General features: G+C 38.8%; 2 protein-coding genes across 7 annotated transcripts; both read right to left on the minus strand.

The window, feature by feature from the left end:
- Positions 1-1,989: 1,989 nt before the first annotated feature.
- On the minus strand, positions 1,990-10,735 carry LOC130553171 (NACHT, LRR and PYD domains-containing protein 3-like). The gene is made up of 6 exons (XM_057331959.1): positions 10,469-10,735; positions 6,322-8,142; positions 5,304-5,477; positions 5,012-5,182; positions 4,796-4,842; positions 1,990-3,771 (listed from the first exon to the last, which is right to left on the minus strand). The coding sequence occupies exons 2-6, from the start codon at positions 8,112-8,114 to the stop codon at positions 3,242-3,244; spliced, it is 2,715 nt and encodes a 904-aa protein (XP_057187942.1). The 5' UTR covers positions 8,115-8,142; positions 10,469-10,735; the 3' UTR covers positions 1,990-3,241.
- Positions 10,736-11,999: 1,264 nt separating this feature from the next.
- LOC130553168 (NACHT, LRR and PYD domains-containing protein 12-like) lies at positions 12,000-26,962 on the minus strand. 6 transcript variants are annotated; one of them, XM_057331950.1, is made up of 13 exons: positions 26,775-26,962; positions 25,682-25,880; positions 25,471-25,587; positions 23,832-23,942; positions 23,559-23,681; positions 21,480-23,333; positions 21,320-21,406; positions 21,000-21,173; positions 19,789-19,962; positions 13,499-13,672; positions 13,185-13,355; positions 12,908-12,954; positions 12,000-12,831 (listed from the first exon to the last, which is right to left on the minus strand). In XM_057331950.1, the coding sequence occupies exons 2-13, from the start codon at positions 25,837-25,839 to the stop codon at positions 12,299-12,301; spliced, it is 3,723 nt and encodes a 1,240-aa protein (XP_057187933.1). In that variant the 5' UTR covers positions 25,840-25,880; positions 26,775-26,962; the 3' UTR covers positions 12,000-12,298. The 6 variants fall into 6 exon arrangements, with proteins under 6 accessions (XP_057187933.1, XP_057187931.1, XP_057187934.1 ...); XM_057331948.1 differs by having other exon boundaries at positions 23,559-23,684; XM_057331951.1 differs by lacking the exon at positions 23,559-23,681 and having other exon boundaries at positions 26,775-26,960.
- Positions 26,963-27,156: the final 194 nt, after the last annotated feature.

The following is a 27,156-nucleotide window of genomic DNA, read 5'->3' on the forward strand; positions in this document are numbered from 1 at the left end:
TATTTCCATCATAAAACTGATCACCACACTGTTACAGAGTAAGGCAATATTAAGTCAGGTAATGATACAACACAGCTACACTTGACTAAAAAAAGAACTTTGCGCCCATTAATACCATTAAAAGACCAAATAAGTTTGTCTTATGTGAGGCTGTTAAAAACATGCTTCAGATATCTAACTAGATATCTCAACACACTGTGTTCGAACAGGGGTATCTGTTGGTGCAGGTGGATTTGAGGAAAAAGTCCTGGGAACTGGAATTACAATTTAATATAGTATTTCTCTCCTGGGTTCAGAAGTGTCATGTTCAGTCATGTAGTCATACAGATATGAATCATCTTTGCATGTAACATTGTAGTAGCGGACTGTGATGTACATTTAAAAAACACGTCCTGAAAACTAATTTTGCATCATTTCAATGTAGGAAACTAAATTGTTATCAATGCCAGAAATAAACATGTAAACAGCATTAAAATGACGCAATGTTCTCATCATTCTGACACACAAAGATGAGTTAAGACTCAGAGGAAAACTCTGATAGCAAGCAACCATTAAATCAACGTTAGTGTTGATCTGCCAGTGTTAATTCAATTGAATGTGCGCTTATGCAATACCTTAAAGACACCACAAGAGGTCACTCTCCTGTCTTTTGATCTGATCTTGACACATTTTTTAGGTCTTCCCTTGAACATTATAAATTGTTTAACTACAAATATTATGGTTAAACTAGTTATTACGGAGAGAAAAAAATGTAAATTTGAGGTTACTGTGGTTTTACAACAAATATTTAAACTATGTAAAATGAAGTTAAATTATGTAAAGTAAGCTTTTACTTCAAGTGCAAAAGATAAACTTCATAGAATTCATGTATTAAAGTAACTTGCATGTTTAAGAAATACCAGGGCATGAGATGTATTTGGGCAGAGAGAGCGTGAGATGGAACAGTAAATGTGTGAGACTCGACCCTGAGTGTCAATCACGTGATGAGAGGCAGAACTTGTGCACACTTTCTTGTTTTACTCATTTGTAGTGTTGGAACTGGCTTTGAGCGGCTGTGAAACCGGAAAGAGCAACATTTCTAATTATTTTACATTTTTCAATCAAAATAGGCTAATATAATGTGCAACCTGAAAAGGGATGTACAGTTTATTTGATTCAGAATCACATATAATGTATATTACTAGAGTTCTGTCAGATCACTTCAACCTTTCAAAGAACTTTAAATGGATAAAAACACTAATGAAATATTTTACTGGATCTTAGTGCTGTATTACATCACATGTGTTAAAGAATGAAACTCTGTACAGTATCTGTCAAGATACATAACTGATCTGAACAGTCACACATCAGCCGTCAGTTACATTCAGTCACTTTATAGACGACGGGTTATATGAATCTGATAGAAATGTTCATGTGTTAACTCCTCGTGTGCATAATGTGTCACTTGATGTTTGTAACCAGAGCAGAGCAGCTGTTAGCTTTATAATGTTATATATATTAATGATCGTATTTATAGTTTTTTACATCATCATTTTTAAAGTGTGTTGAGTGAGTGTTCACTGGTTGTGCTGTTGCTATGGTGATGTCAGTCAGAATGGCTCCTCCTCTTCCTCTGATTCTCCTGCTCATGATTAAAGGTGAGTAACTAATGTCACATCATCACTTCATCTTTATCATCTCTTTATATTTGATCAGTTTGCATCATTGAGTTTGTGTTTTCTGTCTGTTGTGCAAAAGTTGTTCAGTTCTGCTTTTCTTCAACACTCTCCAACCACAACTGTGAGACAAATTTTTATCAGAAAAATAATCTTGAATTGAATGACTAAGAAAAATGTAAACCTTAATTCAAGATTATTTTTCTTACCCCATTGGCAGATTTTTTGCTTGTTTTAAGCATAAATTCACTGAAATTTCATTTTTTTTTTACTAAAAACTAGACTTATTTTCTTAGGTCATTTTGCTCATCAAGAAAATGCATCTTGATTCAAGAATTTGTAGACATTTTTACTGGAAAACAAGAAAAAAAGTAAGAAAGTCATTTTTTGCAGTGTGATGATGCATACCAAGTTTTGTGTCAATACACAAAAGTGCCGTGAAGTTACAGCCACATGACCCTTTGATGTGCTCGCCTTGATTTCGTCAAGGTTGTATATGAGAACCATTTTCGAGCTCTCCGGCGAATTGGTTGACGCACTTTACAAGAACGGATTGACCAATCAAAAATCATTTGATAACGTTTTGTCAGCACTGTCTCTAGATCAGAGGTGTGTAGTCCAGGGGCCAAAGAGTAAAAGTCCTGCCATATTTTTGTTTCACCCATGAACCCATGATCTGATTTCACCAGAGGAGGAACCAAGTCATTCCTTTCAAGTCACAAGCAAGTGTCAAGTCACATCCAAGTCCTCAAAGAGTTAAAGTTAATGAGATAATTAAGTGACTAATGAAATGATGATTGAGCATTAGTGATGAACACCTGCTGTTATTGAGAATCACAGAGGATCAGATGTTGATGTTTTATTGGTTCAAATGATGCCACCATCATGGAGATCAGTGTTTGCTTTAGTTGGGCTCTTGACCCTTGACCCCTGTGTTAGATTTCTCTCTGTATCAATGCATGTGCTGTTGTAAAGCAGAGAGATCAGTGTTTGCTTTAGTTGCGCAATTTGACCCTTGACCTCTGTGTTAGATTTCTCTCTGTATCAATGTTGTAAAGCAGAGAGATCAGAGCTGTGCAGTGAGCAACTCTTCACTGTTTTCATATGATGAGATTAAATATTCATATTAAAATATTAAAAATCAAATTCAGAACTATATTAAATGTCAGGAAATTTTCAGATTTACAAAATTCTAATTCAGATTGTTTTGTCAGATTTCTGGCTCCATAGTAGAAAATAGTCATACGAAAATAGTTATACAACTGAATTTTTGCTGAATGAAACTGACAAATGAGAATCCTTCTTTCAGGTGGGATTCTTGCACTTGACAGCAGAGGTTGCTCAAGCTAACACATAAATAGATTGACCAGGTCAGCGATAAATATTCTGATTTTGTGTTTGTAAATGCATTCTGTTATTGAAGAGCAAGAATCATGTCCTTCAGAGTTGTTCCTGGTTGGCTAATGTCCAGGCATCTGTACGAAAGGATGATGAACTTCTCTGAATCTGATCAAAGAAAAAGCGGAGACGTCTGTTTTAGACGCAAAGATGCGTTCTGTGTGAAGGGCCCCTTAAATCGCAGGATGTCATTTAATCTGACACAAAGACACAGAGGAGTTATAAACTCTTAAAGCAGCATAGAGCGGTTGAGTGAATGTTGTGTTGAATGTGTGTAAGTGTGTGAGTGTGTGTGTGTCAGAGACGCTGTAGAAGGACAGAGTGCCGGCCGGCCAGTCCACATAAACTCCTAATCTCTGAGAGCGAGGTAAAGGAGCAGGTATGTCTCTGTTTTTATTATTATGCCAAGCGCTGTATCGTTCAGGAACACAGAAGAGACACCAGGACACATCATTGTATCCAAACCTATTAAGATTTCCTCCATCCCGGCTGATTTCTTTAGATGTCATTCCTATATAACTCCATCCGCTCCATTCAGCCTCCCAGTAACAGCGTCCAGAGAAACTCTCTTTAGACAGAACCTGCTCATAGTGTTTAAATCTCTCTGGATGATCAGGATACGACTGGTCCTTGTCCACATACGTCACCTTTCCGTTCCCGTCAGACAGAACCAGATGAACGTTTGCCGTGTTTGGATCCAGTGTAACATCACAGGCATCTGAACATAGGTAGATTTGAAGATCAAAAAGTGACAAGTCGGCAGGGGGTGAGCATGTATTTCAAATACAAAATACTTAACCCTTAACATGCACAGGGCCCGTGGGCGGGTTAACACTTAATATTTGTTTTGTTGAAAGTAATTTAGTTGAAACTCACCATCATGGTGATCAGTGTTTCCTTGAGTTGGGCTCTTGACTCTTAGATGTTAGATTTTTTGGCATTCTGTAATCAGTCAATCAAGCTATAAGAGGATGGCTATTTTAACAACCAACACCATTTGATTAGATTCTCATTTGCTTTACTACAACAAATGAACTTTAAAAGCACACAGTTACAGAATGCAACATCTAAGAGTCAAGAGCTCAACTCAAGGAAACACTGATCACCATGATGGTGAGTTTCAACTAAATTACTTTCAACAAAACCAATATTAAGTGTTAACCCGCCCACGGGCCACGTGCATGTTAAGGGTTAAGTATTTTGTATTTGAAATGCATGCCCACCCCTGCAAGTGGGAATATACAGAGTAGCAGCAAACATTCAAGAACATATCTTGTGGATGTAGCTGTTTGTAAATGTTGATGTTTTCGGTCACAGTTGCACAGATTGATGATCTTACCAAAAATTATCTGGCAACCAACTGAATGAATTAGAATGCATATGCTGTTTGTCAAGAATTTCACTACATGAGTTAAACTGGTCATATTTTTTTGACAAGCAACATGCAAGAACCCAGAGCCGTGAAGCAACAATGTAAATAAATGCATGGCGCTCTATGATGATTTATAGTTTGCTGATGATTCTGACAAAATATTGCATACATCATCCTGTCACTACTTTTGACCAGAGAGGTATTGTGTTAAATCATTTTGTGCATCTCATGTGTTTCAAGAATCTCTAACCGATTAATGTACATTGAGCATGTGTATCGAGTGGGAATTCAGACTCTTTCATCTTCAGACAATAAAAGCACAAACACACATCAACTCTGAATGAGAGGACAAGTGAAGTGCAGGACTTACATTTTCTCAATCCTGGTGCGATCCTAAAACATCCCCCATGATCCAGACTACAGAGAGAAATAATACATCAAAATACAGATATCAGAATTTTGGCACAAAATGAAATAATGCATTGTGCAGTAGCACCTCCCGAAATACGACCGCAATTGGACCAAGGGCCCAGACCACAAACACACACATGTCAATATGTGTCAGTCCTAGTGTTGTGTGTCATACTTGAGTTTGTTGAGTGTGTGGTCTGGATCACTTTGATAAGCGAGCAGCTGAAGTGCTGAGTGTTGTGGGTGATTGTAGCTCAGGTCGAGTTCTCTCAGGTGTGACGGGTTTGAACTCAGAGCTGAAGCCAAATAACAACATCCTTCATCTGTCACCATACAACCTGATAACCTACAGACACACAGATATAAAAGCTAACATCATGACCACTTGTTGAAGCACTTAAATACTGTAGTTACACTGGTAAACCTGGTAAAGGTCTGTAGTGCTCTACAGTTTTACACTCACACACCTCAGTGTCTGTAGATGACAGTTTGTGTTCTTGAGAGCATCAGAGATCAGCTTCACTCCTGAATCCTGAAGATCATTGTTACTCACATCAAGATCTCTCAGAGGAGAATCTGAGGACTGAAGAGCTGAAGAGATGATTTTACAGGTCTCAACTGTGAGATTACAGTCAGCAAGTCTGAAAGAGAATAAAACCATTTTCAGTGAATACAGTTCCTAACCCATATCTACAAACTCTGGACCCACAACAAAAAAAGCATGTTTCACCACCAGAAATATAAATATATATCAGCATCTGTCCTGTTTGAGAACCACTGGCCTACAGAACCACTTTCATATTTCAGAATATTTCCACACTGCAGATCTTCATATTCAAGCAACAACTTACACTATTTATGACGTTTGCATAACAGCTGACATCAAAGACAACGATGACCCTGATAAGTTTAAAAAAGCCTCGATTGGCCCCCACAGATTCCTTGCAATCCATATTATAATAAACACACTTATTTGTGCAAATTTGACTGTAAATCATTCATAAGATATCAATTTATGATATTAACAAATCATTTTTCACTAGTAAACAATATCATTCCTGATATCAGGATAGCAAAAACCTGAATTCATGACATCAACAATGACATGACTCGCAGACATTTTTGATATTGAAAATTTCATTTGGACTAGTAATACCTGTAATTTTTGATGTTTGTAATTGCATTTTGACTAGTTAAACATCACAATGATCTACCATCCTAATTAAATTACAGATATCAGTAATTTATTTCTTGCTTATATTTGAATTTTACCAGAAATGCACTTCTTACAAGTAATGCACTTTCTGAAATCAATAATTGCATGGCTTTAAGAGCAATTCTTGATATCAACAACTGAATTACTAGATAGAAAATGCTCGTTATTGATAATAGTTCAGTTGTCACATGTGACATTGTTCATTTCTGATATCTGTAATGTCGCCATTTAAAGACATTTTAACATTTTGTTGTGTGTTAAATACTCACAGAGCTCTTGTGCAGATGTTGACAGCTGGTATGAGTATTCTTCTGCCCTCCTGTGTTGTGTTGTATTTCTTCAGATCAAACTCATCCATCACCTCCTCTGACATCTGAAGCATGTAGGCTATTGCTGAACAGTGAGCGGCCGAGAGTTTCTTCTCTGAGTGTTTGTCTGATCTCACAAACTCCTCGATCTCTCTGTACAGAGTCTGATCTTTCACTTCAAACAGACACAAGAACAGATTGATGGATCTTTCAGCTGACAGACCATCATTACCCTTGATTTGATCTTTGATGTACTGTGTGGTTTTCTTGATGGTTTGTGAGGTGTCCACCGTGTGTGTCAGTAGATCCTGTAAGAGTCTCTGATTGGACTCCAGTGAGATGCCCAGCAGAAACCTCAAGAAAAGATCCAGATGACCAGTTTCACTCTCAAGTGCTTTATCTACTGCTTCTTTGTGCAATTTCTTTACTGAAGCAAAATCCTTCAGTCCCTCCATAGTTTCACTGACATAATAGTAAAACACGTAGAACGCCGCGAGGAACTCCTGAAGACTGAGATGTATGAAGCTGTAGATCTTCCTCTGATGACTGACAGATTCCTCCTTAAAGATCTCAGTACAGATGCCAGAATACAGCGAGGCGTCAGTGATGTCTATCCCACACTCTCTCAGATCCTCCTCATAGAACATCACATTGCCCTTCATCAGCTGTTTGAAAGCCACTTCAGCCAGTTTCACAATCACTTCTCTGTTGATCTCTGGATCTCTCTCTGGATCATACTTCTCATTCTTCATCTTCATCTGGATCAGCAGGAAGTGGATGTACATTTCACTCAGAGTTTTGGGGATTTCTTCACTGTGATCTTGTGTCAGGATCTTCTGAAGCACAGTGGAGGAGATCCAACAGAAGACCGGTATGTGACACATGATGTGGAGGCTTCTCGCTCTTCTAATGTGGGATATGATTCTGCTGGCTTGATGCTCGTCGCTGATTCTCTTCCTGAAATATTCCTCCTTCTGAGCGTCGTCGAATCCCTGGATTTCTGTCACACGCGTGATGTATTTGGAGGGGATCTGATTGGCTGCTGCTGGTCTGGAGGTGATCCAGATGAGAGCGGAGGGAAGCAGATCTCCTTTCATGAGGTTTGACATCAACACGGCCACTGATGAAGCGTCCGTCACATCAGAAACTTTCTCACTGTGGTCTGAAAACATCCGTGTCATTCTGCTTTCATCCAGACCATCAAAGATGAACACAACTTTACACTCCTCATAAATCTGAGAGTCCACATCTTGAAGTTCAGGATGAAAGTCCAGCAGAAGTTTGTGAAGACTGTAGCGATGCTCTCCAATCAAGTTCAGCTCTCGAAACGGAAGCAGGAACATGAAATCTACGTCCTGATTGGCTGTTCCCTCGGCCCAATCCAGAATGAACTTGTGCACAGAGACTGTTTTTCCAATTCCAGCGATGCCTTTAGTAAGAACGCTCTTGATTTTGTGTCTTTGATGAGATTGAGGTGTGAAGATGTCATTGCAGTAGATTGGAGTGTCTTGTAAGTCTTGTGTTCTTCTGGGCTGTTTCTCCATGTGTAAAACCTCATGTTCTTCATTCACTCCTTCACTCTCTCCCTCTCTGATGTACAGCTGTGTGTAAATTCTCTTCAGGAGCGTTTGATTCTCTTGTGCTTTCATTCCCTCAAATAAACTCTCATACTTGTTCTTCATGATGCTTTTGTGTTTGTCTTTCACTCTCTGTAGAACATCATCCACCGATTCATCATGACAATCCTGTTGCATGTCTTCAGTCAGATTATCTTGATCCACACTGCAAAAAAAACAACAATAGAAGAAAATCGCATCTAGCAGAGACTTAATTTAAATACACTAGGTCTCCAGCTGCTGTTATGATTATTTTACAAGTTGAACTATAGATCTGAAAACACATGTTCACATGGGAGAGTGCTTATACATTCTATAATAACATTTACTATCCCTGATAGCACACATACATCTGGCAGACGTCTATTTGATACCAGTATTTGCATCTGCAAGACTTATTTTTTGCTTGTTTGCTCATGTGCAATATGACTCTAAGATGTCTGCTGTCAGATGACATATAGAGATCTAGAAGACGTCTGTATAATGTTGATCATTTAGAATGTATGTAAAACTGCTCTTTCTAAGACGTTTATCAGATGTTTTTACACAGATGTTTTCTAGATCTCCAGATCTTTAGCAGACATCTTACAGACGTACTTGTGCTATCTGGGATATAACCTTTCTTTCATCAATAATCATCATCTAATGTCTAATTCGCAAAAATTATTTTTCTCACACAGGGTCTGAGGTCACAACTTCATCACTGATTTTAAGGGTAAACTTCATTGATCTGTCGGTCCATACAGCTGACTTCTTATGACAGGACAAACTATGTCCTGTCACGGCAGTCATTGCTGCCATTGGACTATGAACTTTTGATAATATATTCTGTGTGAAAATACTTGATATTCATCATGAAACATTGTATTTTGTATGTCATAACCTGATCTATTTTGAGAGCTATGTGTTTAACGGTATTCGTGCCGATATGCATTTATTTGGTCAAGTGCACCGATTAAATAGATAGCGCTGTAAAGAGAACGGATCCATGAGATACATCTACCGTTTATGCATAATATAAGTGTATATTCTTCACACTTATATAAGCACTCCATATACTTTTTTCATTTAGTTAAAGTTTCTTTATTAAATACGAAGTTAACTTACCATCATCTCTTTTTCGTGGTTGACTTGTGAATAGGTCTCATGACGGGAGCGCGCCCCTAGTGAGCATCTTATGCCTGCTGCCTCAAGGAGGATAATGAAATGTGAACGTTGATGTTGTATTTGTTTTGCTCTAATTGGGAGTTTATTGAAGTTGGTAAATTAGCAAGTATTAAGCTGGTTATAGTAAATTACTAACATCATAATATATCATTTTATTAATGGATTTCAAGTATATTCAATTTGTACCCCCATGATATATTGTCAATGGTTTAGACCAATTTGAAATGGCGGGAATTGTCTCTATTTAAAGGAGGCTGTTTAGTGCTTGCGGGTGAGAAGAAGTTCTTGTAATGGTCCATGTGATTTAAGTTTTATGGCTAGCAAAATGCCAAGCTTCAACATTGCCATTGTTGAAAGTGGATATTTATTGACTCGCATGTCAGGTTTGTTTTTTGCTTAAAAAGTTTATTTACTTTTGATGTTTGCTATTTGTAATGATACTGTAATGTACTGTAATGCTATTTCTGCTTTGCCTTTGGCCTTAATTGGGAAAATAAAAAGTCCCATCATCACTAAGTTTAGCTTTGTCTGCTTGAGTGTGCCATAACATCAACCTCTAAACGATTGACAATGACTTACCTACAACACATCTAAAGATGTTTGTCTCAAACCCCTTTGGAACAAAAACGGACACGGAAATAATGAAAAGTATGTTAGGTGATCATGTAAAGACAGACAGGTTTTAACAAACCGAAACAAGGGGATTACCCTGAAAACAATGGCGTACACTGAAAATAGTGTGGAGTCAAATTTACTTTAAAATTGGAACTTTAACTTTAAAAAGTGAAAAAGGTTTTCAGCTTTTACTAGCTTTTTTAAAGTAAATTTGACTCCACACTTTTTTCAGTGTACAGAGATGTTTAGTTTCCCTTTGTAGACACTTCCATTTCATATTGTATAAGATGTATATGAGATCATAAGACTTGATTTAAAAAAATAACTGCAACAGGAACAAAATATATTTTATATCGTTCACTAATACACATGCCAACTAGAATTGCACATTTACTCTTAAATGAAGAATAACCAGACAATCTGATTTGCAGGACAACATAAATGTAATTCACCGTGGTTTTACTACAAATGAACACAAACAAAAAAAATATGGTTACCACAAAATGAGTATGGTTTTGCTACAATAACCATAGTATTTGTGGTAAAAATGCGCTTATTAATCCGGTTATGATGTTCATTTCGTCAGGGAAACCGCTTCCACGTGAATGAAGAAAGCAAGCAAACATATGTGAATCAAGTGTAAAGTCTACTAAATACAAATCAGACAAAGCCATAGTTTGATTATTTTACAACTTTATAAATGCACATACCGTACACAACCCCGCTGCTCCTTAAAACTCAGTTCCTTGAACAACTGACGCGAGTTTCGCTTTTGATTTGCTAGGCAACAGCAGATAAAACGACACGAATTTAAGACGTAAACACAACGATATTATTCATTTCTGTCACGCATTTACACGGAAAACATACGCGTTGCGAATGGCAATAAATAACTTAATAAAGTTATTGCAATTGTACATAAAGCGTCATGTAAAAAAACAAGTGAACTGCGCGACTCACGACAGTACACAAGGTGGAGATGGTGGGCGTATCCAAAAGGTCGCGAAGCTGTCTGTGCTTATGTGCGTTCTCGCTTATTTTCCTCGCTTCATCACGTCTCAGCTCCACCCCCTAGGATGCGAAAGATCGGAGGAGGCAAGACAGCAGAACGGAGGAGTATATCAAACATCAGGTGCAGTAAACGCTACGGATATTAAACACTTAATTGACAATTTTGACTTCTGCGATTTATTTATATTTCGATATCTAACACATTAGACTTTTCTGAAATCCCTAAGATGTTTTCTAACCACACCAGAAGAAAGAATGTAAATATTATACCTCGCATTATGGGATATATTAGCCCTTGTCATTAGACTTATAAAGTCTCTAACTGCATATTTCCCCCATTTGAAGACTGTCCCAGATTACCCAAAGCATATACTGTCCCACATTCTCAATCATATTTGATAATATGGGACAACAAAAAATGCTTGAAAGAAAAAAAAGCACATTTTCAACACTTTAATACATATTTTGTTGCTAGAATAGATCACAAACATTATTTGACAACAATTAGGAACATTGTCTTATTTTTGACAGATTTATGTCCTTAACATTAATTCAGTCAGAATCCTGTGTCACTGACCTCTGTCATGCAATTCCCAGGGGAGCTTCTTGATTGACAAGTGCCCACCCCTTTCTGTGCAAAAACCACATGAAGTCATGGGATTTCAGTCACATGACATCCATGCTGAAATTACAGTAAAAGTTCTGTTGACTACAATTTGATAGAACAGGAAATAAACACACTGGAGTTTAGGTGTCCCAAAATACCCGAATTCACCCCCGAAAATGTTCTAAATATACAGTAAGTTTGTCAATGATCCACATCAATATAACTGTCTGAAATTAATCTACATTTACAATACATTCATGTGTGTTTTTAAATTGAAAAATAAACAAATTTACATATAGTTTACAACTGCCAACCAAACATGGCACAGGTACGTCTGTAAGATGTCTGCTAAATATCTGAAAAACATCTGACCTGGATCTGATCTGTGCAAAGAATGATTAAAAAGTGAATCTGTTCACCGTACTTCATAGTTCTGAAATAAACAGTTCTTGCTATTGGCACTAAATAAAACAAATGAAAGATGTAATCTTAGTGTAAAGCCCAGGAGAAAACAAAATGCAGACTTACCTTTCAGCTTCTTTAAATGCTTTGAGGAGAGCTGCTGTGAATGTCAGAAAAAATCAAATATCCAAAGTCAAGTCAAACAAACAGAGTCTGTTAGTTTTATGCACTTTTAATGCCTTCACATACACAATTCAGTTTGAGATCAACTGCTTTAATGTAGCTCCACACCCTCACTTTAAGTCTATTTTGAGGCATGCCAGTAAAAAAACTTTTACATATGCTTTTTACAGTTTTAAGTGATAAAATGATCGACTACAGGAGTAACTTTAAAATACGGGGTACAGTAAGTCTACATTTGTGTGTTAAAAAACAGGTATACTGCTTAATAAATACAATTCAATAAATAATAATAATAATAAATAATAGTAACTGTAATTACTAACAATGTGTCTGTTGTTTATTCCGACAGAGACACTGAGGAGTTTGAATAAATTCTAAATCCAGCATAGAGCGGTTGAGTGAATGTTGTGTTGAATGTGTGTAAGTGTGTGAGTGTGTGTGTGTCAGAGACGCTGTAGAAGGACAGAGTGCCGGCCGGCAGGTCCACATACACTCCTACAGTATTACAGGGAGGTGAAGAGACACGTATGACTATTTCATTATTATTGTGACAGGCAGTGAATCTGTTATCAGTGCAGATCAGACTCCATGATTTTACATTGAATCCAAATTTGCAGTCATCATTCAATCCCTTCCTGCTGATGCTTTTATATGACACTGACACAACAACCCCCAATCCGCTCAATTCAGCCTCCCAGTAACAGCGTCCGGTCAGACTCTCTCGACACAACACCTGCTGATAACACTCAAATCTGTCTGGATGAGCAGGATACGGCTGAACGTCCATGCCACGTGTGATCTTTCTGTTCTCGTCCCACAGAACCAGATGAGGGTGAGCTGTGTTTGGATCCAACGTGAGATCACAGACCCCTGAACACAAAAAAGAGACATTTATAACACAACAAACCAACAATCACTAAATGAACCGGTGTGTGTGTAGACTTACACTTGCGTGGACCTGCTTTATTCCTGAACTCTCCTCCATGATCCACACTACACACACAAACATAATGTCACATTCTGTTGTATCAACAAATGTATCAATCATTTGTGAAATGTTGTAAAAAACAATGTAATAAAACAATGTCACAGTAAAATGAATAAATGTAAAAACACAATCAACACATTTAAACACACAAATGCGCGCGCGCACACACACACACACACACACACACACACACACACAGGTCAGTATGTGTCAGTATTGGTGTTGTGTGTCATACTTGAGTTTGTTGAGTGTGTGGTCTGGATCACTTTGATAAGCGAGCAGCTGAAGTGCTGAGTGTTGTGGGTGATTGTAGCTCAGGTCGAGTTCTCTCAGGTGTGACGGGTTTGAACTCAGAGCTGAAGCCAAATAACAACATCCTTCATCTGTCACCATACAACCTGATAACCTACAGACACACANCTGATAACCTACAAACACACAGATATAAAAGCTAACATCATGACCACTTGTTGAAGCACTTAAATACTGTAGTTACACTGGTAAACCTGGTAAAGGTCTGTAGTGCTCTACAGTTTTACACTCACACACCTCAGTGTCTGTAGATGACAGTTTTGACTCTTGAGAGCATCAGAGATCAGCTTCACTCCTGAATCCTGAAGATCATTGTTACTCACATCAAGATCTCTCAGAGGACACTCAGAGGACTGAAGAGCTGAAGACAAACTCTCACAACACTCAGCAGTCAGATTACAACTGGACAACCTAAACAGAAAAACAAACGATTCTCTTTTATTTAGACTGTCCCAACATCTACTGTATGTAACACACTGTACACCATAAAAATCTAGTTCAAGTTGAGATTTATTGTCATTCCACTACACAGCAAACTCCCCAGTGTTACATCAACACCGATCAGAGTGCATATGGTCCCACTCTACAGAGTGTTGAAGTAACACTGATGTAGTGTTGAATATAATGAGGCAATTAAGTGATTAATTAAGGAGGATTAAGCTTTAAGATGAACACCTGCTTTTAACAAGCAGAATCACTGAAGGGATGAGAAACACAAGAACTACAACTGATCATAACAGTAGGTAAAATCAACTGAAGATAAAAGAAGACATTACATTTCTCAAACTTTGAGTTAACAAAAAACAGGATTAAAAACTTAACTTAGCTCTTCAGAAGCGTGAAGAGCAGCCACCTGTGCTCAGTTTGGTAGTGCTTGAGGTGTTGTGGCTAACACGGACTGACTGAGGTCTTCCGGTTAGAAAGTCCATGATCCAATTACAGAGGGAATTGTTGAGGCCAAGCAGGTTAAGTTTATTAGTGAGCTGTTGTGGAATTATTGGGTTGAATGCAGAGCTGAAGTCAATGAACAGCATTCTGACATCGGAGTCTTTATTTTCTAGGTGGGTAAGAGCCAGGTGGAGGAAACTGCACCATCCGTTTGTGCGGTATGAAAACTGGAGCGGGTCGAGTGTGTTGGGGAGGCTGGCTTTGTTGTGCATGACTAACCTCTCAAAGCACTTTATCATATTTGGCTTTGGGACGGAAATCATTTATACAGGACAGAGGTGATTTCTTTGGTACCGGCAGGGGTTAAATTGGGCCGGGACCATCCAGGACGGAGCCCCGGCACATAGGCTGACCGTCTTGCTCTGCTCCCCGCATGTGCGTGGCTCTTCTGGTGTTGTGGAGCGGCACTCCGTCATGCCCCAGTATAAATCGGTTGTGCCCCAGTATAATTCTCAAGTTTAAGTAGCAATTTACCTTTTTTGTCAGTGTATACACTTACATTGGTAATCGCGGAAAAACGGGTCTAAATGCAACGTAATAACCCAACTCGCAGTCGTACATTAACCACGTGCGTGCAGAAATCATTCCCTGCTACGTTCCATTTCAAAGTGATCATCCCTATCCCTTACTCTCTTCAAAGAGTAAAGCTCTTGATGTGTAAGCTCTGAAGGGAAAAACGCAACTATCCATTTAAAATTCACTTGGCAAAAGGAGCAATTAAAGAAATGCCATTCGTGTCCCATTCCCGAAGGGCCCTTCAGAGGGAGATACAGTATATTCTGTTTGGAACGCACCGCGTGTCTGTGCGCACTTGTGTTTCCTTTCATAGCAAAAGGCTCTCTCAACTTATATTTTACAGTTTGTCAAGTAATAAGATTATAAGCTTTGTATACGCACCCCTCAAAATCCCCCACAGAGCCCCGGCACATAACAAATCCCAATTTAACCCCTGGGTACCGGTATGATGGTTGTGGATTTGAGATGGGGACGACTGCCTGGCTCAGCAAGGTATTAAAGATATCTGTTAGGACATCTGTCAGCTATTCAGCACAGTCTCTCAGTACACGGCCAGGTATGTTGTCAGGACATGTAGCCTTGCGTGGGTTAATCCTAGATAGGGTCTTTCTTACGACGGCTGGAGACAGACGGAGTGCCTGGTCGGTGGGAACTGTGGGCAGTTTTTGTGCAGGTGTGTCGTTCTGCATTTCAAATCGTGAATATAACGGATTAAGTGCATCTGGAAGATTTGTGTCGTTATCACAGGCCTGTGGTAGAGGTTTGTAGTTAGTGATGGTCTCAAAGGCTTGCCATAGGCGCCGCTTGTCTCTGCTGTCGGTGAAGTGATTGTTGATTTTTTGTGCATATGACCGTTTTGCAATCTTGATGCCACAGGACAGATTGGCTCTTGCTGTTTTGAAGGCTGCCTTATTTCCTGATCTGAACGCTTCATCTCTGGTCTTTAGCAGCCCATGAACCTCTGCTGTCATCCACGGCTTCTGTTTGGCACGTGTGGTGATGGTCTTGGTGACTGTCACATCATCGATGCACTTTTTGATGTAAGCAGTCACTGTTTCAGTATACTCTTGAAAGTCTGTATTGTTGTTGTAAGTGGCTGCCTCTTTAAACATGTTCCAGTCTGTGCACTGAAAGCAGTCCTGCAGTGTTGAGGTAGCATTGTCCGGCCATACTGTAATGAGTTTTCGAACTGGTTTGGCACGTTTCAGAAGTGGATTGTATGCTGGGATTAGCATAACAGAGATGTGATCCGAGTACCCGAGGTGGGGGCGGGGTTCAGCTTTGTACACGTTTTCCTCTCTGTTGAGTAAACAAGGTCTAGAGTGTTGTGGTAGAATTTTGGCAAAACTGTCTTTAAGTTTGCGTGGTTGAAATCACCGGCTATGACAAAGCCATCAGGGTTGTTTGTTTGTTGTTCGCTGATGGAGCTCTACAGCTCGCAAAGCGCGTCCTTAGCATTTGCACATGAGGGAATGTAAACCGCGACAATAACAATGGCCGTGAACTCCCGCGGCAGATAGAACTGTCGACACTTGTCAAACACTTCACAAAAATGAGACACCAGGAAAAAAACGAAAGCACAGTGTCACATCTGTAATTCATCCTCCTACCACACAACAGCACCACTGCCCAGAGTTGCAGAGCCCTGTTGTCTTTCCTGTGTTCTTTAATCACAATTCAAACTGCAAATCATCAATGCCTGTTCTGAAGATTGTGATATGTCCAAAATCGTCACAAATAACATTGGTTTGAGTTGCTTTGCCCAACCGGAGGTCTGCCATGTTGGACTTTGTCCATTTTAAAATGCTTTTTTAACTTTTGTTCTTCTCTTTTTTTTGCCTCCGAACAGAGAGCTCTTCATGTTTTTGTTGTTGGAATAAACATCAGACATCTGGCATGATAAACTGCAATGGCACTGTTGATCTTGACAAAGAACGTAATAGTGGGGTGCTATAATTTACATGATGTGGTTTAGAAATTTCCAATGAATATTTTGTGTCCTATAATGTACATCCAGCCGATTGCTATCACAAATCAAACCTCCAGCACCCTGGAGAAACACACCAGCAGTACAAAGCATGAAAAGAACATGCAGAAAAGCTGAGCGTATGTGGCTGAGCGTAACTTCAAGTTCACTATAACATCTATAAAGACAGCCTGAGTGCCTTCAATGTTTAATTCAAATTTGAAAAAGACAGACTATTTTCTCAAACATTATTAACTGCAAAATAATATCACTGTTTAAAACCCATTCATTACTCCCAGCATGCACTGTGCATGAAGCTTCTCAGTATATTCTTACCATTGTTGAGGTTCATACACTGAGTCTTGATGTATTTGTGTCTTAATTATAAATTGTTGTAATGTTTACGTGTGTAATTCATTTAGAAGACCTTTATAATATTTGTTTTCAAAAGAGCTGAATCTCACTTTCTACTATCACACATTTGGCAGCACAACACTGTTCTTCTCAACATTTACCCATGATTATACTATCATCAAAGACTCTTTGGCATTACTCAATATAACAGATGTGCTGTATACAGTAAACACACAGTTCCAGCAGCCAGAGGAAGAGAAGTCAAACACTGTAGAGTCAAGAGCTCAACTAAAGCAAACACTCATCAACATAATGATGACTTCACATGACAAACCATCACATCTAAACCTCTAAGATCACAGTACAAGAGTAAGATCACAGTTTGAGCACACAGTGAGTTTACATTTAATCCTCATCGTGAGTATTCTGAAAGCTCATGGTGACATCATTGTGAGATCACTGTGACATCATCGGGGTAGACTGGGCTCTGATGGCAAATGCAATAAGTTTTCAACTTTTTTCCTTGAGAAGATCAATAATATCAGAATGGCAATCAACAAAGCTATCTAGACAAAACCTTACTGTCTAACTACAGACCGATTTCAAATCTTCCTTTCATAGGCAAGAATGTTGTCTTCAATCAGCTGACCAAATTCTTAAACTCAAATGGCTACCTGGACGGTTCCATTTTGGAACGCGACCTATCGCATGCGTTGCATTGCTCAGGTGCGATTTTGGCCCATTCTTCCACACAAACAGTCTTCAAATCTTAAAGGTTCCGTGGGCCTCTTCTATGAACTCTGATCTTTAGTTCTTTCCATAGATTTTCTATTGGATTCAAGTCAGGTGATTGGCTGGGCCATTCTAGCAGCTTTATTCTCTTTCTCTGAAACCAATTGAGAGTTTCCTTGGTTGTGTGTTTGGGATCATTGTCTTGCTGAAATGTCCACCCTCGTTTCATCTTCATCATTCTGGTAGATGGCCACAGATTTTTATCAAGAATGTCGCTGTACATTTGTCCATTCATCCTTCCTTCAATTATATAAAGTTTGCCAATGCCGTATGCTGAAAAACAGCCCCACACCATGATGTTCCCACCTCCAAACTTCACTGTTGGTATGGTGTTTTTGGGGTGATGTGCAGTGCCATTTGACCTCCAAACATGGTGTGTATTATGGCATCCAAAGAGTTCAATTTTGGTCTCATCTGACCAGACTATACTCTCCCAGTATTTCACAGGCTTGTCTAAATGTTGTGCAGCAAACTTTAAAGGAGCTTTAACATGTTTTTTCTTCAGCAATGGAGTCTTGCGTGGTGAGCGTGCATACAGGCCACTGCGGTGGAGTGCGTTACTTATTGTTTTCTTTGAAACAATTGTACCTGTTAATTCCAGGTCTTTCTGAAGTTCTCCACAAGTGGTCCTTGGCTCTCGGACAACTCTTCTGATTATTCTTTTTACTCCTCTGTCAGAAATCAGGAGGAGCACCCGGTCGTGGTTGGTTTATGGTGAAATGATGTTTTTTCCACTTCCGGATTATGGCCCCAACAGTGCTCACTGGAACATTCAGAAGTTTAGAAATCCTTCTATAACCAATGCCATCAGTATGTTTCGCAACAATAAGGTTGCGAAAGATCTTGAGAGAGCGCTCTTTGCTTTTACCCATTATGAGATGACACCTTGGTAATGAGACACCCTTTATATGCCATCAGTTGGGACTGAACCAGCTGATGTTAATTTCCATTGACAAGGGGCAGGATTGCTTTCTAATTAATGATAAATTTCATCTGGTGTCTTGGCTTTCCATGCCTTTTTGCACCTCCCATTCTTCATGTGTTCAATACTTTTTCCCTGTCACATTCCATTTTATTATACATAAATTAATTTGTGAACTTATTTGTTTAGCTTTCTTTGTGTGTATTGATTATTTGGATTGTTACCGACATCTGGTGAAAATTTCATTTCAACAGCACCTTGAAAAATATATTTACTGTGTTCAATACTTATTTTACCCTTCTGATCTCTAGTCTAGTGATATTTCGTCTTGTCTAGTTCGCATTTATTAATCACCTCGTCTTGTTTAGGCTCCTGAGCTGCTAGTCTCCTGCAGGGTGTTTGCCTTCTCTGTCTCCCTAGTGCCTGTCCCGGCGATCTCAGTCTCCTGCGCTGTCTCGTTTAGCACCTCTGCCTCCTGGGTCCTTCCGGCCTGCGGCGTCGTGTTGTTACTGCCACAACCTCTACAGCACTGCCTGGAGGAACCAGCACTCCGCGGATGATACCTTTTTCGAGTGGACTGCCTTCTTGTGGATTACCCTTGCCTTTCGTATGGACTGTCTCCTTGTGGATAGACTCTGCTGCTCGAGGGGACAGTTCGGGTGGGTCTTTATTCTCACTTCGAGCGGATCGTTGCTTCTGGGTTATGCTTATGCGGTTGTGTGATACTTGCCTGTTATATCTCCCCTGTGTCTTGCAATAAACCCTTGGGTACCCTGCGTGTGACTTCATAGTTGTTCATAACACATTATGTATTCTATCTTTCCTTTGTACATCCTTTATGTAAAGCACTTTGGATGACCTTGTGTATGAACTGTGCTATATAAATAAACTTGCCTTGCCTTTTGAGTGTGAATAAAACACTTCTGTGATAACAACCAGCTGGACGTATATTTTCTTAACCTTACACGCACTAATCTGGCTAAATTATATACAGTTATACAAGATTTGATTTGAATTTGCAAGTCAAACCTCAGTATCTGTAGTTGACAGTTTGTGTTGTTGAGAGCATCAGAGATCAGCTTCACTCCTGAATCCTGAAGATCATTGTTACTCACATCAAGATCTCTCAGAGGAGAATTTGAGGATTGAAGAGCTGAAGACAAACTTTCACAGCACTCACCAATCAGGTTACACGTGGACAATCTGAAGAGCAAAAAAATAGAACCCAGCGGGCATTTCAACGTTGAGTCACTGTTGAATCAATGTCATGGGTCAACATTGAATGACCGTTGGATTTTGTTTTGATTTTGAAAATTGAAACAACTTTGAAATCCTGACGTTGTTTTAATGTCTCAGGTTTCAACCCAGCTAACAGAAGTTTGTTTTAAGAACGTTCCCAGCTAACAAAAGTCACCATCATGGTGATCAGTGTTTCCTTGAGTTGGTCTCTTGTCCCTTGACTATAAGTGTTAGATTATTTTGCATGTTGTTACTGTGTGCATGCAATAAGAATCTAATCCAATGATAAACACATCGAACAAAAGTTGTATTTCAATTCACAATTTATTTTTACAAAATGAGTTGAAACAAATTAGAAATGAACAACTTCCCTTGCATTGTTTCTTAAATGCATCATGTTTCTTTGTATAATAAAATGATCTTTTATTTTAAATAACAAAACTAAACTGCAATTTTATAACAAAGTAATAATAGAAAAAGTCTCTTTAATATAAACAAACTAATCCTGTCTGTGCTTTTCTTGGATTTTTTTGCATTTAAGAAATATCAGCATGGCCACGTTTACATTTGCAGTGAACATGGCGGCCCCTGCTGTTCAAAAAATGTATCGCGATTCAGTTCACACCTCAACCGATTTGAATCGTCACTCATTATAACCGATTTTCAACCGGCTCACGGTGAATCGTTACATCCCTATCTTTCAGATTATGTAAAAATCTCAATTTCGAAAAATTGACCCATAAGACTGGTTTTGTTGTCCTGGGTCACATATTATTGGTACAGACCTTGCCGACGTTTCAACGTTGATTTAGGGTACAAGTATTTTATTGACCATTTACAATCATTTAGCATTAAACGTTATTTCAATGTTAGATAAACATTGAACCATAAACATACATGATTTCAACCAAATATCAACGTTGAAGGGCTACTGTGAAAAACTGTTTTAATTAAAATAATGCTTAAATGTTACTTTGTGGATTGGATATAAAGATGAATACCTCAGTATCTGTAGTTGACAGTTTGTGTTCTTGAGAGCATCAGAGATCAGCTTCACTCCTGAATCCTGAAGATCATTGTTACTCATATCAAGATCTCTCAGAGGAGAATCTGAGGACTGAAGAGCTGAAGACAAACTCTCACAACACTCAGCAGTAAGATTACAACTGGACAACCTAAACAGAACTAAAAAAAATTATCTACTGTACAAGCAGTTTAAAAAACACACAAAGTCCACCTGTCTATATGGAAAGACTAAGACAATCATAATCTTTAATTGATGTAAAACAATATTTTAAACTGAATAAATAAAATGTCTGACCTCAGTATCTCTAGTTGACAGTTTGTGTTCTTGAGAGCATCAGAGATCAGCTTCACTCCTGAATCCTGAATGTTACAGTCAGCAAACCTAAAACAAAGCATGGAGTCTGGAGAAACATTCAGAGTCATTATTCAGTAAAATATTACAGAGCAATACTCACAGAGCTCTTGTGCAGTTGTTGACAGCCGGTATGAGTCTTCTTCTGCCCTCCTGTGTTGTGTTGTATTTCTTCATATCAAACTCATCCATCACCTCCTCTGACATCTGAAGCATGTAGGCTATTGCTGAACAGTGAGCGGCCGAGAGTTTCTTCTCTGAGTGTTTGTCTGATCTCACAAACTCCTCGATCTCTCTGTACAGAGTCTGATCTTTCACTTCAAGAAGACACAAGAACAGATTGATGCATCTGTCTGCAGGGAGACCTTCATTATTCTTGATTTGATCTTTGATGTACTGTGTGGTTTTCTTGATGGTTTGTGAGGTGTCCACCGTGTGTGTCAGTAGATCCTGTAAGAGTCTCTGATTGGACTCCAGTGAGATGCCCAGCAGAAACCTCAAGAAAAGATCCAGATGACCAGTTTCACTCTCAAGTGCTTTATCTACTGCTTTTTTCTGCAAACTATGAACTACATCAAAAAACTGTAAAGTGTCTGTAATTTTGATGACATAATAGTAAAACACGTAGAACGCCGCGAGGAACTCCTGAAAGCTGAGATGTATGAAGCTGTAGATCTTCCTCTGATGACTGACAGGTTCCTCTTTAAAGATCTCAGTACAGATGCCAGAATACAGCGAGGCGTCAGTGATGTCTATCCCACACTCTCTCAGATCCTCCTCATAGAACATCACATTGCCCTTCATCAGCTGTTTGAAAGCCACTTCAGCCAGTTTCACAATCACTTCTCTGTTGATCTCTGGATCTCTCTCTGGATCATACTTCTCATTCTTCATCTTCATCTGGATCAGCAGGAAGTGGATGTACATTTCACTCAGAGTTTTGGGGATTTCTTCACTGTGATCTTGTGTCAGGATCTTCTGAAGCACAGTGGAGGAGATCCAACAGAAGACCGGTATGTGACACATGATGTGGAGGCTTCTCGCTCTTCTAATGTGGGATATGATTCTGCTGGCTTGATGCTCGTCGCTGATTCTCTTCCTGAAATATTCCTCCTTCTGAGCGTCGTCGAATCCCTGGATTTCTGTCACACGCGTGATGTATTTGGAGGGGATCAGATTGGCTGCTGCTGGTCTGGAGGTGATCCAGATGAGAGCGGAGGGAAGCAGATCTCCTTTCATGAGGTTTGACATCAACACGGCCACTGATGAAGCGTCCGTCACATCAGAAACTTTCTCACTGTCTGAAAACATCCGTGTCATTCTGCTTTCATCCAGACCATCAAAGATGAACACAACTTTACACTCCTCATAAATCTGAGAGTCCACATCTTGAAGTTCAGGATGAAAGTCCAGCAGAAGTTTGTGAAGACTGTAGCGATGCTCTCGAATCAAGTTCAGCTCTCGAAACGGAAGCAGGAACATGAAATCTACGTCCTGATTGGCTGTTCCCTCGGCCCAATCCAGAATGAACTTGTGCACAGAGACTGTTTTTCCAATTCCAGCGATGCCTTTAGTAAGAACGCTCTTGATTTTGTGTCTTTGATGAGATTGAGGTGTGAAGATGTCATTGCAGTAGATTGGAGTGTCTTGTAAGTCTTGTGTTCTTCTGGGCTGTTTCTCCATGTGTAAAACCTCATGTTCTTCGTTCACTCCTTCACTCTCTCCCTCTCTGATGTACACCTGTGTGTAAATTCTCTTCAGGAGCGTTTGATTCTCTTGTGCTTTCATTCCCTCAAATAAACTCTCATACTTGTTCTTCATGATGCTTTTGTGTTTGTCTTTGACTCTCTGCAGAACATCTTCCACCGATTCATCATGACAATCCTGTTGCATGTCTTCAGTCTCCTCAGGCAGGTCTGAATCTTTCTTGTCCTGTCTGTAACACACCTCCTCAGTTCTAAGACAAGCAAAAATTACAATGACAGTCATGAGAACAACCATCATGAATAATAAACACAGTGATATGATGTCCATGTGTATACACATTTCTTTTACACCTTCCCACTGTTTACTAATAAACAATATTCATGCCTGGTAGACTAATCATAAATGAATACTGAATACTGAATACTGATTTGGAAAAAAGCATGTGTCATATGAATAAATTATTGTAATACTGTACCTGGGGTGAGAGGTCACTGCTCCATTACTGAGTCGTGGGGGTTCCACCATGGACCAATGACTCTTCATTGACACACAGCTTGGAGATGATGGTTCTTGAAATGATGCTTTAGGTCTCTTCAACCTGCTGACATTGATCAAATACAAACGTTTTTTTTTTTGTCTGCTGTTTGTCGATTAAAGCTGTGTGGCTAGTGTGTTGTACTGTGAGTCTCCTGTAAGCTGCTTTGAATAAAAGCATGTGTCATATGAATAAATTACTGTAATACTGTACCTGGGGTCAGAGGTCACTGCGCCATTGAGTTGTGGGGTTTCCACCATGGACCAATGACTCTTCATTGACAAACAACTAGGTTCTGGAGGTGCTGCATGGGGTCCGTCCAACCTGTTGAGATTAACCAAAGACAAACCAGAGAAGGTTTTTTTGTCTGCCGTTGTACAGTGTAGCTTGAATCCACTGTAAACTGATTTTAACAAAAGCATCTGTCATATTAATAAATAACTTACTGCACTGTAATCCCGAACAGTACAATCTACTCATTAAAAATGAGTTAACTGTACTCAAAACTGAAATAGTCTCGTTCACTTAAAACTTTAAAGTGTCCCAGATAGCAAGCAACCATTGCCTACATTTTTAAAAAAGGTTAAAATTTAATCAGACTACCATTATGGTGATCAGTGTTTGCTTTAGTTGGGCTCTTGACTCTTGTGTGTCGCTACTAGAACATTTGCTTAAGTTCTCTTTAACTGCTGAAACAGTGAGTTAAACCCGTTTGTTTGGGGTGAAAAGCAAAGAAATCCACTAGCTGATTTCAATTGGTGCTCATTATGAATCACTGATTAAGAGTGTGTTGTGTTATTACTTTGTAAACTGATTTATATTACAGATTAGTGTTATGTCTGTCATAACCTCAGAGACAAATTAAACATGCTTAAAATCCTTTTAACTAATTAATAAATTAGACATGAATAATAAGTGTATGAAACTCAATAATGGTGACAATCAACAAAATAAAACTTCATGCTGCAATGCATGCTGGGTAACATCATAGTACAAAACTAAGTTCATGATTCCCAGCATGCATTGCAGTTGATCTGTTTATCTGAATTTGTTTGATGATTGTTACCATTATTGAGGTTTGTATGATGAGTGTTGATGTCTAAGTGTGTCAGCGAAACATTCTTCAGTTTGACACAATCCATGTGCGTTTATGAACTGAAACATTCTCATCAGTAAGAAAAGGATCAAACTCATTACTATTTACAACAGCATCTCTATAAATGACACCTACTATCCAATCTGACTTTTTAAAGGTCTCTTTTTAGTCAATGCGCAAGTGTTATTTCTGAAACACACACAAGAACTGACAGAGAAGTTAACTTAACAGAACACAAGAGTCAAGAGTCCAACTAAAGCAAACACTCATCACCATAATGGTAGTTTAATCACTTGCTAATATTATTTTAGTAAAGTGAACACTATTATAATAAGTTAACTTAAGTAATGATTTTGAGTCAGCAGTACTTAATTATACTTGATCAGTAAGTTCAGACAACAATTATTATTGAGTTCTAACTAACTTAAACTTAAAATTAAAACACTTCTTTACTTAAAAATATGTGTGCAATTGGTTTCCTCATTTTGTTTTAGTAAAGTCAACAGTACATTTCACAGTTTGACAGAGCAGGTGATATTACTAATTATTTCAAGTTCAGTCTACCTAGAATTTAGTGCAATGCCCTTTTATATGTTGGATGAGCTGAACATTTTAAGTTCACTTTACTCAAATATCAAATACACATTACTTAACTTTTTTAAGGCAATCGATGTCCTCAAAATTTTGAAGTACACTCAACTCATCCGGGTTTACAGTGTGTAATTGTGTTAAACGAACATTACTGTCTTACTGTACCTGGGGTCAGAGGTCACTGCTCCATCGCTGAGTTGTGGGGGTTCCACCATGGACCAATGACTCTTCATTGACACAGCACTGGGTTCTGGAGATGATGCTTTGGGTCTGTTCAACCGGCTGAGATTAACCAAAGATAAACCAAAGAAGGTAAGCTGCTCTGATTTAAAGCATCTGTCGTATGAATAACTGAATACCGAATGAATTACTGTACCTGGGGTGAGAGGTCACCGCTCCATCACTGAATTCAAGCGGCTGTCTCATGGACTCATCGCTCTTCACTGACACACAGCTCGGTTCTGGAGATGATGCTCCGGCCATCTTGCTCTGATAAGCCACAAACTTCTCCTCTCTCACCTCATGGTGTCTCATTGTGGAGGGCTGGAGCTGATAACTCCTTACTCAGTCAAGACCTTCAAGTGAAAACACAAAGTTAAAGAGAGAAAGAAAGATACAATAACATCTTAACTATAACCTTTCAAATCATCACTAGCATTCTGTCTTACACTGCTAAAGTAAAATGATGTTACTGAAGTGACGAGTAACGACCAAAATAACACATCTGAACACTGATCTAATTTAATTCAAATATATAAACCAAATCGTCCCATACAATAGTCTTTATAAATAGAGACACAATAGATTGTGAAAGTTTTACATACATTCTTCAGATGAGTAAAAATGAAAAAATACATCTTGCAGATGTAAATGCAGACATCTCCCAGATGTATGTGTGCTATCAGGGATGTCTTAATACAAGATGAATGTAAACATAAATACTACAATTTGATATAAAAGGCACACTGTGTAATTCTGCATATTGATAATATTTTGTCTATTGTCCTCGTTATTGATAACAAACAACAAACAGTATGTTATTTTACCAATGCACTTTCGGTGTTCTGCAATCTTTAGCAGTAGTTTTAAAATGTAGTTTAATTTGTAATTATGTATTTTTCCCTCAGAATCATTTTGCTGTTTTTACGGTTGCTATAGAAACGCACAACTTAACTCCCAGGACGTGAAGAGCTAGCACGTTTGTCATCTCAAAACACGGTTATTACACTCACGACGTTTTTGAGGAGGTGGTCACGTTTCTATATAGCCAAAAAATTGAACTTTACAAAGACGTCTTTCACAAAGTAACGTCACTCTGACCAATGGACGACTTACTAGCGAAGTCGTCTAAAAGTACAGTGTTCACTAAGATCCCAGACCGATATGCTTTTAGAAATACTTTGTAAAGAAGCGCACAAAATAACAGCAGTTTACTTTTAAATCTTCACTCGAATAACTTAGGAACTTACCACATAATATCTTGGATTTAAAACGCACATTTTTTTTCGTTTATGGTCTCGTGGTGGCGTCACTTCTGTTGCTTTCACTTTCGTTTTTGGTCACCTGGGTATACGGGTTGCACCAGCCATTCGTAAGTTCTTTCTTAAATGTGAACGTAAAGTTCACACTAGAGGCTTATAGCTACTAGCTAGTTTGTAACTAACTCTGTACGTTATTCGGTTGCACCATTGGTCTTAAGGCAGAACGTATAGTAGTTCGTAAGCTCTCCGTAAAGTAATGCGTCGCATAATATGACATTTAACTTCAACAGTCCAATAGCAGCCTTTAAATTCGTGAGAAAAAGTTGTGTTAAAATGTTGTGAATTTCAAAACGTTCTTGATTTAAATTTA

Source organism: Triplophysa rosa, linkage group LG4 (genome assembly GCF_024868665.1).
Source record: "Triplophysa rosa linkage group LG4, Trosa_1v2, whole genome shotgun sequence".
Taxonomy (NCBI): Eukaryota; Metazoa; Chordata; class Actinopteri; order Cypriniformes; family Nemacheilidae; genus Triplophysa; species Triplophysa rosa.